Raw genomic sequence first — 18,469 nt, 5'->3', positions numbered from 1 at the left:
AAGCCATTTTTCTCAAAAACGAGGATAGTGGCATATGAGTTTCTATACACGTATGTATTCAGTACGCAATCCTTGATTTATGATTTTTTTTGTCTTTTTCCGTATATTAGAACATAGCCACCCATTGGAAAATCTAAAAGGGTAAGCCGAAAAAAGGAATTTCACCTTTATACCTATGTAAGTTTGTCGCCAAAGTTGACGTTTTCCTATGAATATACAAAGAAAATAAAAATGGTGACCCCCATATTTTATTACATATTCCGAAGCAACTCAATTCAAAGAACAAATGTGCCAAAATATTTGGAAGTCGGGAGATATGCCATTCGGTATCGTGTTACCTTAAACCGAGTAGATCGGGTATACAATACTGTATGGTAACTATATAGACGCTTTCCTTCTCAAATTTCCGCATCTACTTTTTTCTAGGATCATGTTATAAAAATTGATCTGGCAATCAAAATATTTTACATGTCGCAAATTAATGTAAAATTAAATTCTAAACTAATCCTTTTTCTTTGGATTTAATGTATGTTTTATTTTCCTTCTTGTTTTACCGGCATCGTTTGACAACAATGTATGCCCAAGTTTGTCTCTCTTTTTATTCATAGTCATAACAATATGAAACCATGAAAAAGTTGTTGATCAATATTTTGATGTTTTTGAGCTTATGATTTCGTCATTTAATAAGGGACTTTTTCGTTTTGTTGTTTAATTCTTTAGAATGTGTTTTTTATCGGGATCATTATTTTCTTTATAATTTTCACAACTAACAGAATTTTTGACATTTTTTGACTTGTGCATCAAATGTCTTTTATAAACAACTGTTTTAAAAAATTGTATTGTATCGTCCCGAAATATTTGCCACTGAACGTTAAACAACCATCAAACCGATGAATTAGAAAAAAAATATCTATTACTCTATTCATGCATGGATGCAGCAATGACACCACCATTGTCTAATTTGAATTTGATGGAGTTAAAAGATCAGTTATTCGAATAAATCTTACATGAACTTTACAAAAATATGAAAGTATTTTTTTTTATGATTTAAAAAAAATTGTAGAATAAAGATATTATATGAATAATTCTATTTTAGAAATTTACGTGAATTTAACGAGTACAAAATTCCTGTAATTCATGCATGAACTCTATATATATATTATCATAAGATTCAAGTGGAACCAATCAGTTCACGCAAGTTTCAAGTATATGCTCGTTTGAAAATCAGACGGGATTATTGTAATGTCATGCGAGAGAAATGTGTGCAAGACGGCATAAAATGATATCAGTAGAATTTTATATTGCATGACCTAAAATTTATGAAACCCGACAGGGGAGATGAAAATCAAATAATCATCATTCAGATTCCGACAATATTTTGTTTTCAATACCTCTGAACGAATAGGAATAACTTATATTCTGTATGTAATAACGTCACCCGTCTTCGGTCAAATTTGAGGCGTATCGGTCAAATTCTAGGCGTATCGATCAACTATGAAGCCATTTTTCTCAAAAACGAGGATAGTGGCATATGAGTTTCTATACACGTATGTATTCAGTACGCAATCCTTGATTTATGATTTTTTTTGTCTTTTTCCGTATATTAGAACATAGCCACCCATTGGAAAATCTAAAAGGGTAAGCCGAAAAAAGGAATTTCACCTTTATACCTATGTAAGTTTGTCGCCAAAGTTGACGTTTTCCTATGAATATACAAAGAAAATAAAAATGGTGACCCCCGTATTTTATTACATATTCCGAAGCAACTCAATTCAAAGAACAAGTGTGCACAAATATTTGGAAGTCGGGAGATATGCCATTCGGTATCGTGTTACCTTAAGCCGAGTAGATCGGGTATACAATACTGTATGGTAACTATATAGACGCTTTCCTTCTCAAATTTCCGCATCTACTTTTTTCTAGGATCATGTTATAAAAATTGATCTGGCAATCAAAATATTTTACATGTTGCAAATTAATGTAAAATTAAATTCTAAACTAATCCTTTTTCTTTGGATTTAATGTATGTGTTATTTTCCTTCTTGTTTTACCGGCATCGTTTGACAACAATGTATGCCCAAGTTTGTCTCTCTTTTCATTCATAGTCATAACAATAAGAAACCATGAAAAAGCATTCATAAATACTACATTTTTTTTTAAAAACAATCCACATTGAGTTGCATCATATCAATTTGCATCACATGGAAAATTGCGAGTAGTCTGGTTGTCTGAAAGGGGTATAACGTAAGTTTTCAAGGCCTCCCGAAGAGAAACGATTTCGCTTTTGACAAAAATTCATAACTGGTAAATGATGTTAAAGAATATGTAGGGTTATCATCAGTTTTATTTATCCCAAGCTCCGTTGTGAGACATTGCAAATAACGGTTTTTACATATGAAGACAATATTATTGGAGGCTTTATCTGCTGGAACAACAACATATTTGTCATGCAAAGAGGATAAAGCATGCACAACATCCGGATTCTTGAAAGGGTTAGTAACTCTTGTACTCATATTGCATCGTAGTTTTTTTAATGCACTTCTAAATGCATGATCGAATAGCTTTGATCCATTCAGACAAAGTGTCCAGTTCTGGTTCGTCTGGTTTTCGCTTTACCCATTTTCTTGCATAGTCCTCAACTCCATCCATCAGTAACTTGAAGTTCTTTTTCCAGTTGATGGGCCGGGGGATTCTATATTTTGGTCCCTTGGCTAACTACTCTCTTAACTGTTCATTGGTGACGATGCCATGGTAACCAATAATAACATGACCAGCTGGACTATAATTGTATTGTGACGATGAAAATGAGCAATTTGGAGGCTTGGATTTCACATTTTTGAGGTTAAAGGCCTCTAAAACTCTCTTGTGGTTGAAAATCTTGGATGCAATAGACTTGGTGTAAGTATAAGAAATACCAGGTGTAGCGTTATTTTTGAAGTAATCAGGTATAGTTTTTATACAGATTTTTGATGGAAAATATTGCTAATATTTACAGCATCTAAACCTTTATTGGCGAATTCTACCCTAAAAAAATAACGTTTTCCTCATTATTGGATGTAATCGATACGGTTTTGAATAGTCTATGGTTAGCAATGTCCATGATAATGGCCACTAATCTATACAAAACAGAACGAGAATCAGTAACGGAAGTATTTTAGGCCTCTTGAATAGTAAAGAAAGTTTTGACAATGAAATGGAGTATAATTTAGTTCTGATATGATGAATTCCTAAAGGTTTTTGAACAGACGTTAACAGACTATCAATTGTGACGGTGTGTACAGCAGGTGGTATATATTTCCTGTGACAATGACTTCTATTTCGTCGAGCAGAAGTATTAAATAATTGTAATGTATTGACAGTACTACGCCTGGGACTAGTCAGTTACCTACATATTCAATTTTGTCATTGTATCAATAGGGAATGGCTGTACCCAACTGTCTTATCCAAAAGTCTTCTAGCTCTTTGTAAACGATATGGTGTACTCAATATGGAGTCATTTGTTGAATGATATATTTTCTCTATAATCCGGACTTTCATTGAAACAATAGGATGGTAAGGTTAATTGAAATGTTTATAGAAAAATTTGTTGTTATTATCTATACTATTAAACAAGATGACCTCATTTTGTGTGTCGCTTCTCTTCCTTCCTCGATAAATTTATCATAATGCCTCTGTGTTTTAGGTTACATGCATAGTCGCATTTGTCATCCATTCTTATGATTATTCAGATTGAATTATTTTTGGAGAAAAAACGACAAAAAAGGAGTCCAGATATTGATCACGTCATCAAACTGACTTTTAGCCATAGACAAGACTTCCGATTTTAAACATGCACAGTACAACCAATCGTATGACAGATAACAAAAATGAAATATAAATAAGCCAATCAGAGCGTTCTCCATATCATGGTGTTTAGATCGCAAGAATCACAACTATTATACCTCCTTAGAGAGGACAATTATTTTTCGCATTTATCTACATGTACACTACGATTATACTACTTTAAAATATAGAGACTCTTTGTATTTTGTCTACTGTTGAAATGTTTACTATTCAAGGGGTCATACCAGTTGCATATATATTAAAATAAGTAAAACATGTAGATACAAGAATGTGTCCATAGTACACGGATGCCACATCGGCACTCAAGTTGATTGGACTTCAACTTCATCAAAAACTAGCTCGACCAAAAACTTTAACCTGAACCGGGACAGACGCGGACGAACGAACGAACAAACAAACTCACGGATGCACAGACTAGAAAACATAAAGCCCAAAAATGGGGCATAAAAATTTATTGTTGAAAGTAAAAGTATTGATTTGACAAAAATGAAAGTAGGGTAGAGATTAGAGGGAGACATGACCTTTTTCGGGACGTCGGGATAGGGTGTTTTTAAGCTCGGGATCTGGGAAATGATCCTTACGGGATCCGGGAATATATTTTTGATTTTGGGATATGAATTTATTTAAATTCTGCATCTCGGGATTTCATGTTTTTAAGCCCGGGATTTCTGGATCAGGACCCCTCCGACCACCCCATTAAATTAGCCTTAGTCGGTCTAAGTCATTTATACAAGATTCATATACTACCATTGGCATATGTATAAGGCTCTCAAAAGAAAAAGCACTGATGAATTGTCCTAGAAGCACATTTTATTAGACTAATAATTATCTATATATAAGCAGTAACATTTATTTCATGTTTGAAGCGGTGCAAAATTTTAATTTAAATTGACTTTTTCCAAAAGATCCATTGTAGCAAAGAAGAAGAATAATTGTGGTCTGAGGCCAGAGACACAAAAATAATTGAATTTAACAGAAAGGAAACAAATATCGGACTCTGGAAAAAGGGAGAGGGCCTTTTGATACCTTTTACGAAATTTTCAATACATAATATCTTTTACAAAAAATCATCCTACAACAATTCACAAGCTGTATATGCCCGCGAATTCGCGGGTTTGTTCTAGTGATCATTTAAATTAGACCGATGATCATTCATTCTAAAATTGAGTCTTTGTCAAGTTTCCCCGACGTAGATCAATCCACAAATTAAAGAGTACATCCAATACCGTACACAATATTGAAAGCGGTGCAGTTCAAATCATCATGACTGTGTGTATTGTAAATTTTGGTGGCTAAATTACTTTGAAAGTGGGTATCAGTTATTAGTATATCACAGATTTTACTATTTTTACGGTTACATTTGGAAATAGAGCAATATTGGTGGTTGTCAATGAAATCTAAAATATCTGAAAATTAAACAGTACAGGGCCGAATATATATAAAATTGTCTGAATTTTTATAGTACAATGAGGATTCAGAAGACTGCACCTTGACAACATCCGATTGACACCTTTTTATCCTGGGCGGCGTGTCATCCAGTAAAACCATGAAAATAACAGATGCTTTATCAGTTGGAAAGTTGACCCCGGTTTGACCCTATTTTAAAGCAACAATGCAAGTCATGTGACTACCATATTTGGGTATTTTTGGGGTATTGTTTTCTTCAGCTGAAACGACTCTGTTTCCTCCAATAAGACATATCAAATGACATCAAAGCATGCTGTGCGTTACAAATGTCAATTCGCCGTTTCAAAATCTAATCTATTCTGGGTAATATTTTTGAAAGCGTACATCAAAACGTTGTGATTGGTTAAAACGTTCTAAACAATAAAAATTGAGACAATAACGTAACGTTGTTGTCATTTTGGTGTACGAACAATTCACCTTTTCAGAATCTAAAGGACTATGGGTGATCTTATTGTTCGTACAATGTACACCAAAATGAAAAGAACGTAACGTAATCACAACGTTTTGGTGTACTTTTTTGAAAATATTACCCAGGATGCATTAGATTCTGACATTGCGAATTCTGTACACTTTTAGAAGTTCTCACATAAAACTTGTTTTGATTAAGCGTACTGAATAAGAATACGAAGCCTTCAAACCAAAGGTCGTCACACGTCGTGTCAAGTTTTTCAGTTGAAGTTTCTTTCTTAACTTTTGGCGAACCTATGCAGAATTTAAAATATGTGATGAAGCTTTTTATAAACTAGCCTGAGTCAAATTTGATACTTAATACGCTGTAATACGCAAATATGCCACTTCGATGTGTCAATATTTCTGACGAAGCGGTGCCGATAGTAATTTACGAGTTACGTCCCTTTGTTCACACTTTTCATGAACAAACTTTTTGGCAATATATTATTATGATATTAAGCATGATATGCTGTTATTTACAAGTTGATATTAATAAAAGAATCTATTTTCCTTTTACTAGTTCTATTCTAATACTAATGATAACACATTTTATCATTTTTACAACAATTTCAGAACTGAAATAGGGCTTCGATATTATAGTAAATGATCATACTCTGTGCCATGATATAGTATTCCAAGATTAACTTTAATATTTATATTTTGGTATTTTTGTTTCATTGCTGTAACCAAATTATAACAACACAGAAAAAAATTCTTCTACACAAAGACAAGATGTAGCCAAAATATGAAGTAATACTGGATCTAGACAGGATTAAAATTATCACATACAGGACAAAAATACATTACTTTTCAATACTCTGATCCTAAATACATTTAAAAGAGATAATAATCAAAGTATACCAAATGTAAATTCTTCATAATTGATGAAATAAAATGAAATTGGTTTAATTTTGTCTCCTTGATTCCATGCCAGGTCTACTAAACGGACTAAAATTATAAACAACAGTATAGATTCTTAACCCATGGAAAATTAAAAATGGTTTATAATCATGAACTTTAGAAATAATAAAAACGACAAAGATTCAATCTCATAGTGTTCTTCTTTTTACTATGCGCATAAAAAATATTGCAGAGCAGTTTCTGACAGTCTCAATAAAATCCGATATTCTGATACGCTACACTCAGCATATCAGAACATCGGATTTTAATGAAATTGCGTTTCTGAGTGCTTATGTGAAGTCAACAATTATGTTTTTATCAGAAGTCATGAGTAAGTCACACTTCATGAAAGTATAGGAAAATGCTTTGAATAAGGATGATAAAATGCCTGTCTGAGAGAGAATGTTTCAGTTCAAAGGACAAGACTTTTGCATTTAATTTTGAAGGATTCGTTTATCATTAGAAAAGATAAGTTTTTTTAGGCAGTAACCATTTGATATTTTTTGGGGGGAGGCTATATTTTTTTTTAAAGTCTGTGTACAGTTTTGGAGAAAAAATAATTTGTTTTTGACCCTGAGAAAAATAAATTGTTTGTTTCACCCATCACCTGCCACTATATGTAATGCTAAAATTGAAAGAATAAAACTGTTTTCTTCTTGTCGCCAAAATAATAGATTGTTTTTCTCCGAAGCCGAAGGCGAAAATAAAAGTTTGTCCGGAAAAAAATCCATAGCCCCCCCCCCCCCCCCCCGAAAAATCAAATGGTTGCTAACTTAGTCATCTGACGGTTGTGCATAGACAGTATAATATTTCCTAATCTTATTGTTCTAGTTAAAACGTCAAACATTTCACTTAAAGATAATATGAGGCAGGCATTACCTGTGAATGGGGACAAAGTCTGTATGATTATTATTTTTAAATCAAACATGTTAAAAAGACAAACGGAAATACCGTAACGTTTCCGATTTTGGTTCTGTTGTTAGGGATTTTAGTTGTGACGTTATTTAAGTTATGACGTCATATTCAATCTAAACAAAGAAACGCTGTCATCAGGTAACGTTTTTTTTTATAACAAACAATTTTTAAAAATAAATTAGCATTGAGTTCCTTTCTTAGACTGATAAATATACATTTTATTCAAAGTCTTATCCAAACAGGACCGGAAACGGAAGTAGGTTTCTGCGCAGATCCGGAAATTCAAAAACGCGACAAAATTTTTTTTGAATGATTTTGAGTTCATTAAAATTTTCCAGATTTTTTTTTTTTTTTTTTTGAATTTTCTACTGTAATAGGGGACTTTGTCCCCATAATATTAATCCAGTCAAACGCGCCATTGCGTTTTTTTACCATGCGCCACTTTTGGGCCAATTTTTTCTTACTACGTTCAGTGCCATGGGGCCACTTTTGGGCCATTGTTTTTTTACTCTGATGTTAGGAAATGTACTATGACGTAATGTAATTGTCCGTGCTTCTTTAAAATGCACAAAGCGAGCCAAATTATTGGAATATTGTAATTTTTTGAAAAGTTGCGTAAACTAAATACACAACTGAAAAATAGTTTGTCAGTAAAATAATATCTTTTTCTTATAAATAAAATTATGCTTTATGTCTTTTATACATATATATTTTCTTCTCTCAACCTTTAGTTTAGCTATCATAATCTAGTTCGCTTTCATTATTGTCCATCTTTAAAATTTATTTCTTTGTCATGCTGAGGACATCATCTACCTTCTGTAACTTCATATTCGTAGATATTGACATTTTAACACCCCAAAGTATACAAGTACACCATGCGGTCTCAGTTTGGCGATTATTAGAGAAAATAGTCCACAATGTTTAAAGTGAAAGCAACGTTTTTTCTCTCTCCATTTTTTATATATCTTTTATTGAAATTTTGAAATTTGACATATTTCTAACGGGGTGTAGGGTACAAATTAAAAGTTTTTCACAGTTACCCTTGAATTTCTCATGGCACATTTTGAACTGATTTTAAATTAAAAAAAATATTTCTTTATTTAGTTTTTGAAGACTCGTTCTTTGTCTTTTGTCGTTTTATTAAAATTTCATTACTCGGGGTTTATCTACGTTGCCTTTTTGTTGGGGGCTTAGATGCAGAACGATTTTCTTCGTGCTCTTTCGCATTATGCAAAAATTATGGAATTTGTCCTTAGAGAGCGTTTTTATATCCACGTGCACTTGATATGGTATGTTTTATCATTTTCGGCATGTTCCTGTTTTGGCGAATAGTTCCTGAACAATTTGCGCCGAGTTGTAAAAGATGTTTAGCAAGCGATGTAGAAGCTGTGACATACGACATTGGTATTTTTTTTACGAAGTAATATAAATAAAAAGATATGTAATGAGTGTCAATGAGCTAGACATGAATTCTCCATCAATTCAAAATGTACAAAAATTTAAAAAATTAAAGATCATAGTACACAGAACAAAAAGGTACAACGCTCTTAAAATGACTCGTGTAAAATAATTCAAGCAGGGCAACCAATTCAACGGTCTAATCTAAGAATTAAAAAAAAATCGAGAAACATCTATGAAACATATCAACAAAAGACAACCACTGAACAACAATCCTTGTGTTGACCTGGTGGTATTGGATTGACTGCATGTCTTTTCTCTATATATATACATATATATACATGTACAAAAAATATATTTACTTTAGTGAGCATGATAGATCCTGACAGTGACTCTACCAGCATCAAAACGTTTACCTCGAAATAAGAACTTTTTGATGGAATGCATTGCATCATTAATGTTTGACTGCGAGTTCTTACTAATTTACGATTGAATAAATCCGAAATTTTGCTATCGGAGTGTAGTTTGGGTTGTTTCTGCCGGGAAGGTTATTGTTGTTAGTTAGATGAGAATTAAAAGTTTGTTGAAATTTGTTGCGACTAAACATGCATATTCTTAAAACATTTGGTCTCTTCAAATATCGACGCTATGAGTATGTATCGTACAAGGAAAGGAGAAGTAATGTTCTTTCATTGTAGAGTTGTTCACTGTGTGTTAAAATGTATATGAAATGCCTGCAAGATTTACTGACGATCACATTTTGCAAGAACCAAAGAAGCAGATTTTTTTCTGCGTTAAATTCATCGTGACTTGCATTCATTTTGTATAATTATATACAAACCACAATCCTCAAGCCTTTTAGTTACAAATCTTCGAAAATTGACACAAAAGTTGTACGAAATTAACATCGTGAATACAAAAGTAGAATTAAGGCACCCAATTCGTTCGTGGTAGAAATGGCCAAGTACCTGAATCAAAAATATCAGATATTATTTACATGAATATCATCGGATTATAATTTATTCGTGTAATTTTTACAAGTTCTATCAGTAGCTGTTGTTCATACACTTTTAATTGAAAACTAAATCACAAATCACATGAACAATGCACATGATGTATACGGAAAAGTTGTCTGCGAATAATTATAAGAAAGACGATATAATTCAATAGCAGACAAAACATGTAAACTATTGAAATATTGACAAAATAAAAATATTTTCGTTATAAAGAATATGTATGAACTTGTATACGTTTTTTTTCAGAAAAAATCAGCTATTAAGTTAAAAATAACATGTTCAAATTTTTTGTTCAATTTAAAGTTTTATAAGACTTTAAACACCTTTGTGAAAGAAGAAACATACATATGTATGTAAATATGGTAAACACGGTGCTTATTCGCCAAAAAATCAATATTTGAACATTTCCGTAAATTTTTATTTTCCCCGCGTTTTTCCGCTAACACTTTCTTGCAGTAAGCCTACACTATGATGTGAGGGTACAGTAACGTCATAATACAGAGCCAGTCTGGATGGAAAAATATGCCTTGGCACTGAACGTATATTTATACGATTTCGCTTTGGCATTTCAATGCCAAGACCAAATTTCAAAATTGTCAAGACGTTAGAAATATATTACGACGTCATGTTAGTCATCTTGATGTACTATAATAAACATATGATGTAACATTGATTCCATGACAATCAGACTATACAGATTTGTTTTTAAGTTTGATTGTTAAATTGGACCATATAAACTCAAAGAAAGTTATCAAAAATAAATAATCTGGCAAAATTTTTCCATATTTGGTCAATTTATACAGAGAATTGATGTTAATTTTTCTTTAGCAATAGTTCATAGTTGTATTCTATCATGGGAAAACACAACTAACCCTAATTGATAGTATCCTCTTCGTTTTCTTTTTTAATAATTTATTTAATATCCAATTGAGTATGTTTTCTTTTTTTAAATACTTTTTGTAATGCCCAAAAGTGTGTGTGTGTGTGTTGCAATGTTGATAATGTTGGTATTTTTATCACAATTCGCTACCAATTATGTCAATAAAAAACTTTAGCTTACATGTATACTGTGTAAGCATAATGAGACATAAGAACAGACAAGAAGGGAATACTTTAAGACAAACATTTGTAAGAAGTTTGGCCTTGGCTTTTAACTAATTTTGAAAACATTTTTTATGTTTATGGAAAACTTAAATGATGTTTGTATACACAATCTGGTTATTTTAATACATGTAGGAATTTTAATGACCACTTTTGCATCATGGAAATGTTCATGTACCTCTCATCCAGGATTTCAAACGGCTTAAAAGAGGAACAAAAGATACCAAAGGGGCAGTCAAACTCATAAATTGAACATAAACAGACAACGCCATGGCTAAAAATGAAAAACACAAACAGACAAACAATAGTACACATGACACAACATAGAAAACTAAAGAATAAACAACTAGAACCCCACCAAAAACTAAGGGTGATCTCAGATGTTCCGGAAGGGTAAGCTTATCCTGCTCTACATGTGGCACCCGTCGTGTTGCTTATGTTATAACAAATCCGGTAAATAATTCGGTAGGTAACATTCATGAAAGGGAAGGGGATTGTAGTTACGACGTAAGAAACATATCCGATATCATCTGTGAAACGGTTATCACATAACAGTCAACCAACTCGTGATGCCGTCCGTAAAATTGACGAAGGAATGATTTCAACTTCTCCATTTGGAACTCTTGGTTTAATAGTTTCCTTGTTAGTTGCAATCCCCTATCAAGAAAATCATGCTAGGAAATACAAACACTGGAATAACGTCTCAACTGAAAGATATAAACTCCGTTTGCAGTTGCTGCTGAAATTTTGCTAAATAAAAATGGAAAGTTCACAATTGTGAAACTAATATCTCTTTTGTCGTAAATTTTGTTTTTTAACCAACCATCATTGCCAATTCTTACATTGAAGTCAAGAGGTGAGGCAAAAATAACTATATCTGTCGCAAAAAGCGATTTTTCTTTTTCTTTTCAATGTTTTAAAAGGAGTGTACATTAATGAATCAGTTTTTAATCAAATGTTTTACTAAACATAAGGAGTGCACAAATTATAGCGTATGATGTTAGTTTTCGCTTATAGTGAAAGAGTATCATGCAAATATCCGTAATTTCTTGCTATATTATAATGTTGAGGTTGTTTCCTCTAGTACACTTCCATTCAACGATATTTCCTTTCCAAATTGTATAATCATATTATTTATGTTTTCACAATCATGTTTCAAGAAATTCGTTACTTTTTATATTTGTGTATAATACTAAGAACGTTCAACATTTCTATTTCAGTTCGGTGACATTTTGTTATTAGAAATAGATATAGATCCAAACAAAGAAAATAAGGTATGGATAGCAATTTGTATCAGGATTGTCAAACTTTGCTAAAACGACCCAAACAATGCTGTAGATACAATGTGTAACATTCACCACATACTTAGATCTCTAAAAGGAAAAAGGCGTTATTAACAAACATGATTAAGAAAAAACAAACAATATGCTAAGCATATTAATTAGTTGAAATTTGTTTTATTTGTTTTAACTGTTTTGATTTTCCTGCATTCCGTTTGCAAAATAAATTCATAATACTTTCTCATAATCTTAATTCCAGTTTGGTAACACCGCCTTACACTGTGCTGTTTTGTATGGGTTTCCCGACATTGTTCAATTGTTATTACAGAGAACAGCTATAGTTCCAAATAAAACAAACAAGGTATGTTATGTAAAACTGTGAAATTTTAATAAAAGATGCTGAATTCACCAGCAATTTAACTGAGAAGTCATATTTTACCAGAAGTTACGATGATCAGCATTGTAAATCGATAAATGTCGTCTACGGATTAGACATGTTAGAGTGTAAGCTTTGCGGATTGATATATGTCGGTGAAACGAAAGGAAAGCTAAACAAACGTATGTGCGGTCATAGATCAGACATTAATAGTTATCAAAGGTACCAGGATTATAATTTAGTACGCCAGACCTTCATGAAAACGACATTCTTTACCAGCATTTTAATCAGCCCGATCATTCCATCGTTTCTATGAGAGTTCGCATTATCCTCACCTTGTAACGCCTCTCCATAGACAAAAAGCGGACTACTGGATTAGACAATTGGGTCTGCGACACCATATGGTTGCAATGACAAAATTACTTGTATAGGTATTTTATCAAGTCCTTCGTGTAGCTCGGTTAATATGATGAATATTTTCAACTCGAAGCAGTCATGGTCACCGTCATTATACAGCACCTACTTTGCATGATGCCTCTATTAATGACTTGCTGCCTATTATACAAAAGCCGTTAGGTATTCATCACATTCGCACGAAACTTTATTCATTACCCCTTTCAAAACTTCATTCTCTTTTTAATTTATGTGTGGAAATGAACGTTACAAATCCTCATTCAAACCAATACAGACTTACAGCTATGACTTCGGATATTGCAAGTCACAGACGTTTCAAACCAGTCCGAATTGGAAAAGATGAAAAAGAGAAAAGATCTTTTCTTGAATTTTCCTTTGCCAACAAAGGTCTCGATGACGTCAACTTAGGCAATATCCTTCATCATAAATTAGTTCAATCCAAAATACCTCCTTATTTCAAATATCAGTATGTACCAATCATTTCTTATACCTATACCAAACCATTGCGACTAAAATTTTGAATTACAAACATGTTTTACAGGATCTCAATATTGACGACTTCAAGTCTAAACCTCCTGATTGCACTTGTGCTAGTTCTTAATTCACATATAATCCGGCTGACTTAAACATTGGCAATAACACTTCCCTTCGAAATGGGTTTTCAAAAGGTCCGAAATATCATGAGCATAAATCCATCAATTGGAAATATAACTTCAAAATTTTGATAGATTCAGTCGAGGATTATGCCAGGCAATGGGCTAAGCGCGAGATGGAAGACGTATACACTCTTTCCGAATGAATTAAGGCGGTGAAGTCGTTAACACAAATCAGAATTAATAAATTGAATGGGTCTATCAATGCCCATGCTACGTCAATCTATAAAGACCCAAATATTACAAAACACTGATCCTACCTCCATGACAAATATGTTGTTGTCCCCGCAGATAAAGCCCCAAACAACATCGTGTTTGTTTGTTATTGTGAAACTGCCTATTTTAGAGATGGCGTGAATCAGATGTGAATACTAAAAAATTCCAAAGATCTTTTAGAGTACACACAATCTAACTCTCTTCTATCTTGCAATAGTATTAAAATATTTGTCTTTTCTACACTTTACACAAGTATTCCACTATCCAAACTAAAAGACAAATTGAAAGAGTTGGTATTGCTTTGTTTCATAAATAAGAATGGCCAACGTAGATACAAGTATGAAGAACTGGATCTTCCATCACTGTATTGGATACATAAACTACATAAGTGTCCTTACAAACAACGGGTCTTTCAAGTGTTCCACTAAACCTCTTTCTAAATTATTAACATCTATGTTATCAGCAATCACAGCCGGTCTTCAAAGTTATTGTGAAACTGCCTATTTTAGAGATGGCGTGAATCAGATGTGAATACTAAAAAATTCCAAAGATCTTTTAGAGTACACACAATCTAACTCTCTTCTATCTTGGAATAGTATTAAAATTGTCTTTTCTACACTTTACACAAGTATTCCACATTTCAAACTAAAAGACAAATTGAAAGAGTTGGTATTGCTTTGTTTCATAAATAAGAATGGCCAAAGTAGATACAAGTATCTTGTCTTAGGGAAGGATAAATTCTACTTTGTAAAGGATCACTCTGATTCAAACAATAAGTTATCACTATCAAGATGCTTTATTTCTTAATTGACAACATATTTGTAACGTTCGGAGGACGTGTTTTACGTTTTGTGCAATCATCGTTTACGTTATATGCAAACAGCTATTCCTTTATGTGAAAATGCCCATTACATTTTGTGCAAACACCTATAACGTTATGTGAAAACACCTATTACGTTATGTATAACACCTTTTTCATTATGTGCAAACACCTATTACGTTATGTGCAAATGCCTATTACATTATGTCCAAACATCTATTACGTTATGAGCAAACATCTAAAACGTTATGTGCAAACGCCTTTTTGACACAGAGGAAAACAAAACGCATTAATGATATACACTTTGAAAATTAAGAAAATTACAAGTTTCTAACAGCTGTTGACTGCTTCGATGTAAATATGTGTGCATCGGGTTGATGATTTAGTTTTTGAAATGTGCTATATTTAGATATTGATGGATATAAAAATGCTATTTAATATTTTGTTTTTAGGGGAAATTATGTTTTTCTACTTTAAGAGTGTGCGACTGCAACCTCGAATTTGAAATATAACGGGTGTCAGGATGATTTATTACTACCCTCCCAGTAGAATGTTTTCGCCAGAAACGTGTACCAGTTTAATGCTACCAATGCAATGACGACTGTCATGATTTATGTATAAAGTAGCTGCAGGAATCCTGCAATTTTTAGATGTTATTGACTCTTATCTGAAACTTTAAAAAAAACCTTATTAGGGATTAGGTACGATAAGCGACCCCTCTTTTTCTCTCTCGCCATTCGCAAACAAATGCTTGTTCCGATTGTGCATGATCTGATAAACAGACAGTTTCATTCATGGCTAAGGTTTTAATTGATTCCTTTTTTTTCGCCCAGAGACTGAGTAATTTAACTTAACAAAATCAGTGATTCCTGTATTTTGCATATACGTGACTGGTCACAGTTCATACATGCAGTTATCCATTGAATAATTCTAAGACGGTTTACATATCTGCAAATGTCTAAATGTACTATATTTATAGATTAGTCACTCAAATTGGCATTTCAGAGTTTTTGGCCAGTTGCCTAATATCTAAATAGTTATCAAAAGGTACCAGAATTATAATTTAGTACGCCAGACGCGCGTTTCGTCTACATAAGACTGATCAGTGACGCTCTTACCAAAATATTTATAAAGCCAAGCAAGTACAAAGTTGAAGAGCATTGAGGATCCAAAATTCCATAAACTGGTGCCAAATACGGCTAATGTAATATATGCCTAGGATAAGATAATCCTTAGTTTTTTTCGAAAAGTTCAAAGTTTTGTAAACAGGAAATTTATAAATGACCACATTATTGATATTCATGTCAACACTTAATGGCTTAAGTGTTGACTACTGGGCTGGTGATACCCACGGGGACGAAACGTCCAGCAGCAGTGGCATCAACCCAGTGGTGTAAATTGTTATCAAAGGTACCAGGATTATATCAATGCTCTTCAACTTCGTACTTTATTTGGCCTTTTTAACTTTTTTTGATTCGAGCGTCACTAATGAGTCTTTTGTAGACGAAACGCGCGTCTGACGTATATACAAAATTTAGTCCTGGTATCTATGATGAGTTTAATTAGTACGCTAAAGTGTGTGAACATTTAGTTGATTCCACTTTAATATTTGTATACATGTACGGGGTTACATATAAAAACGTAATCCACAGTTTCTAAGAAGGTAATCAATGCTATGTGTCCACAGCACCTTCTCTCATGTGTCTTGTGATTCAACTTAATATGACCACAACTTAAATTGAAGTAAAGTAAACTACTTAACCAAAGACTATCACTGTAGATAATACTAATTTTGCGCTTTCATATTTCTATGTTCTGTGCACCATTGAATTTGGTGGAGTGTCTAAATTCTATATTTTGGAAGACCGTACGGTGACCTATAAGTGTTAATTTCTGTGTCATTTTGGTCTCTTGTGGACAGTTGTCTCATTGGCAATCATATCACATCTGATTGTTTGTAAGATCTCATCGTAAATAACTTGTATTTTAAGTTTCAAGTTGTTGTGACAAAACGTCATTGGTAAATTATCTTGATCACAAATTTTAACCTGTGAAAGACCTGTTTAAAGGTGAAATGTTATTTACAGATCGGTTATTAGCTTGGCCTATAGGACACACCGTGCCAGGTGTGACTGTCTATTCGGATCAGTGGGTTGTACGACAGGAGGTCAAGTTTAATACACAAATTTAAATCACATTTTCAAGGTGTTGAGAAATGCAAGTGAATCGCCGTGGAAATATCTTATTATATTTGGTGCTATTATTATATTTGAATTCAAAGAAGTTACTAAACTAAGAAATGAACCGGTTAAAGTCTGGAAATTTAATTTAGTTGTCGGAATGAAATGATAAACACTCTTATCATTTACTTATATCTTTTTAAAAAGGGAAAATAAAAGTAGTTTTACACAGCCAGGAGCCCGTAATTCATTGGTTGTTGTTTGTTGTTGTATAACTTATTTGTATCTAGTTCATTTTTTTCTAATTCATGATTAAAGCCCCTAGTTTTTTGGTTTGAATTGTTTTTATATTTGTCATTTTGGGGCCTTTAAATAGCTGACTGTGCCGCACGGGCTTTGCTCATTGGTGAATACCGTACGGTGACCTATCGTTTATAATTTCCGCGTCATGTGTTCACTTGTGAATTGTTGTCACATATTGGAATTCATACAACACCTTCGTTTTATATTGTTTATTTCAGCTGTATTTCTTGGAAATAAGAGTCGTGTCTGTATATATATATGTTTTTCCACAAGTAAAGGGAACAAATCTTAAAAGCAAGGATGTTGACACATACTCTAAAAGTAGAATACATAATTTCCCCCAAAAAACGAAATATTTATATAGCATTTTTATATCAATCAATATCTAAAAATACCACATTTCTAATAATAAATCAACAACCCGATGCACACATATTTACAGCGAAGCAGTCCACAGCTTTTAGAAAGCTCAAACTAGTAATTTTCTTAATTTTCAAAATAAATATCATTGATGCGTTTTGTTTTCATCTGTGTCAAAAAGCCTTTATCAAAACGCAATACATGTAGGCGTTTGCACATAACGTAACAGGTGTTTGCACATAAAGTAATAGATGTTTTGACATAATGAAAAAGATTTATGCACAAAACGTATGAGGTGTTTGCACATACTGTCATATGTAATTTCACATAACGTAATAGGTGTTTGCACATACTGTAATAGGTAATTTCACATAACGTAATACGTGTTTGAAAATAATGAAAAATGTGTTGCACATAACGTTATAGGTGTTTGCCTATGACTTTATAGGTGTTCGCACAAAATGTAATAGGTATTCGCTCATACCGTTAACGATGTTTAAACAAAACGTATAAGCTGTTTGCACATAATGTTCTAAATATTTGCACATAATGTAATACATGTAAGTGTTTGTACATAACGTTACATATTTTTAGACATAATGGAATAAGCATTTTCAAATAACGTAATAGGTGTTTGACCATATTGTTATAGGTGTTTGACCATATTGTTATAGGTGTTTAGACATAATGTAATAAGCATTTGCAAATAGCGTAATAGCTGTTTGACCATATTGTTATAGGTGTTTGCACATAACGTAAACGACGTTTGCTCTAAAC

General features: G+C 32.8%; 1 protein-coding gene across 1 annotated transcript in view; it reads left to right on the top strand.

The window, feature by feature from the left end:
- LOC139526221 (putative ankyrin repeat protein RBE_0317) overlaps window positions 1-18,469 on the top strand; it is a 44,853-nt gene that overhangs the window by 24,113 nt on the left and 2,271 nt on the right. The window contains exons 2-3 of the mRNA XM_071321348.1: window positions 12,311-12,364; window positions 12,630-12,731. Coding sequence (XP_071177449.1) covers window positions 12,311-12,364; window positions 12,630-12,731 — 156 coding nt within the window. The remainder of the gene's footprint in view (window positions 1-12,310; window positions 12,365-12,629; window positions 12,732-18,469) is intronic.

Source organism: Mytilus edulis, chromosome 6, assembly GCF_963676685.1.
Source record: "Mytilus edulis chromosome 6, xbMytEdul2.2, whole genome shotgun sequence".
NCBI lineage: Eukaryota > Metazoa > Mollusca > Bivalvia > Mytilida > Mytilidae > Mytilus > Mytilus edulis.
Note: the sequence above shows the minus strand (reverse complement) of the source record. Positions and strands in the feature narration are given on the sequence as shown.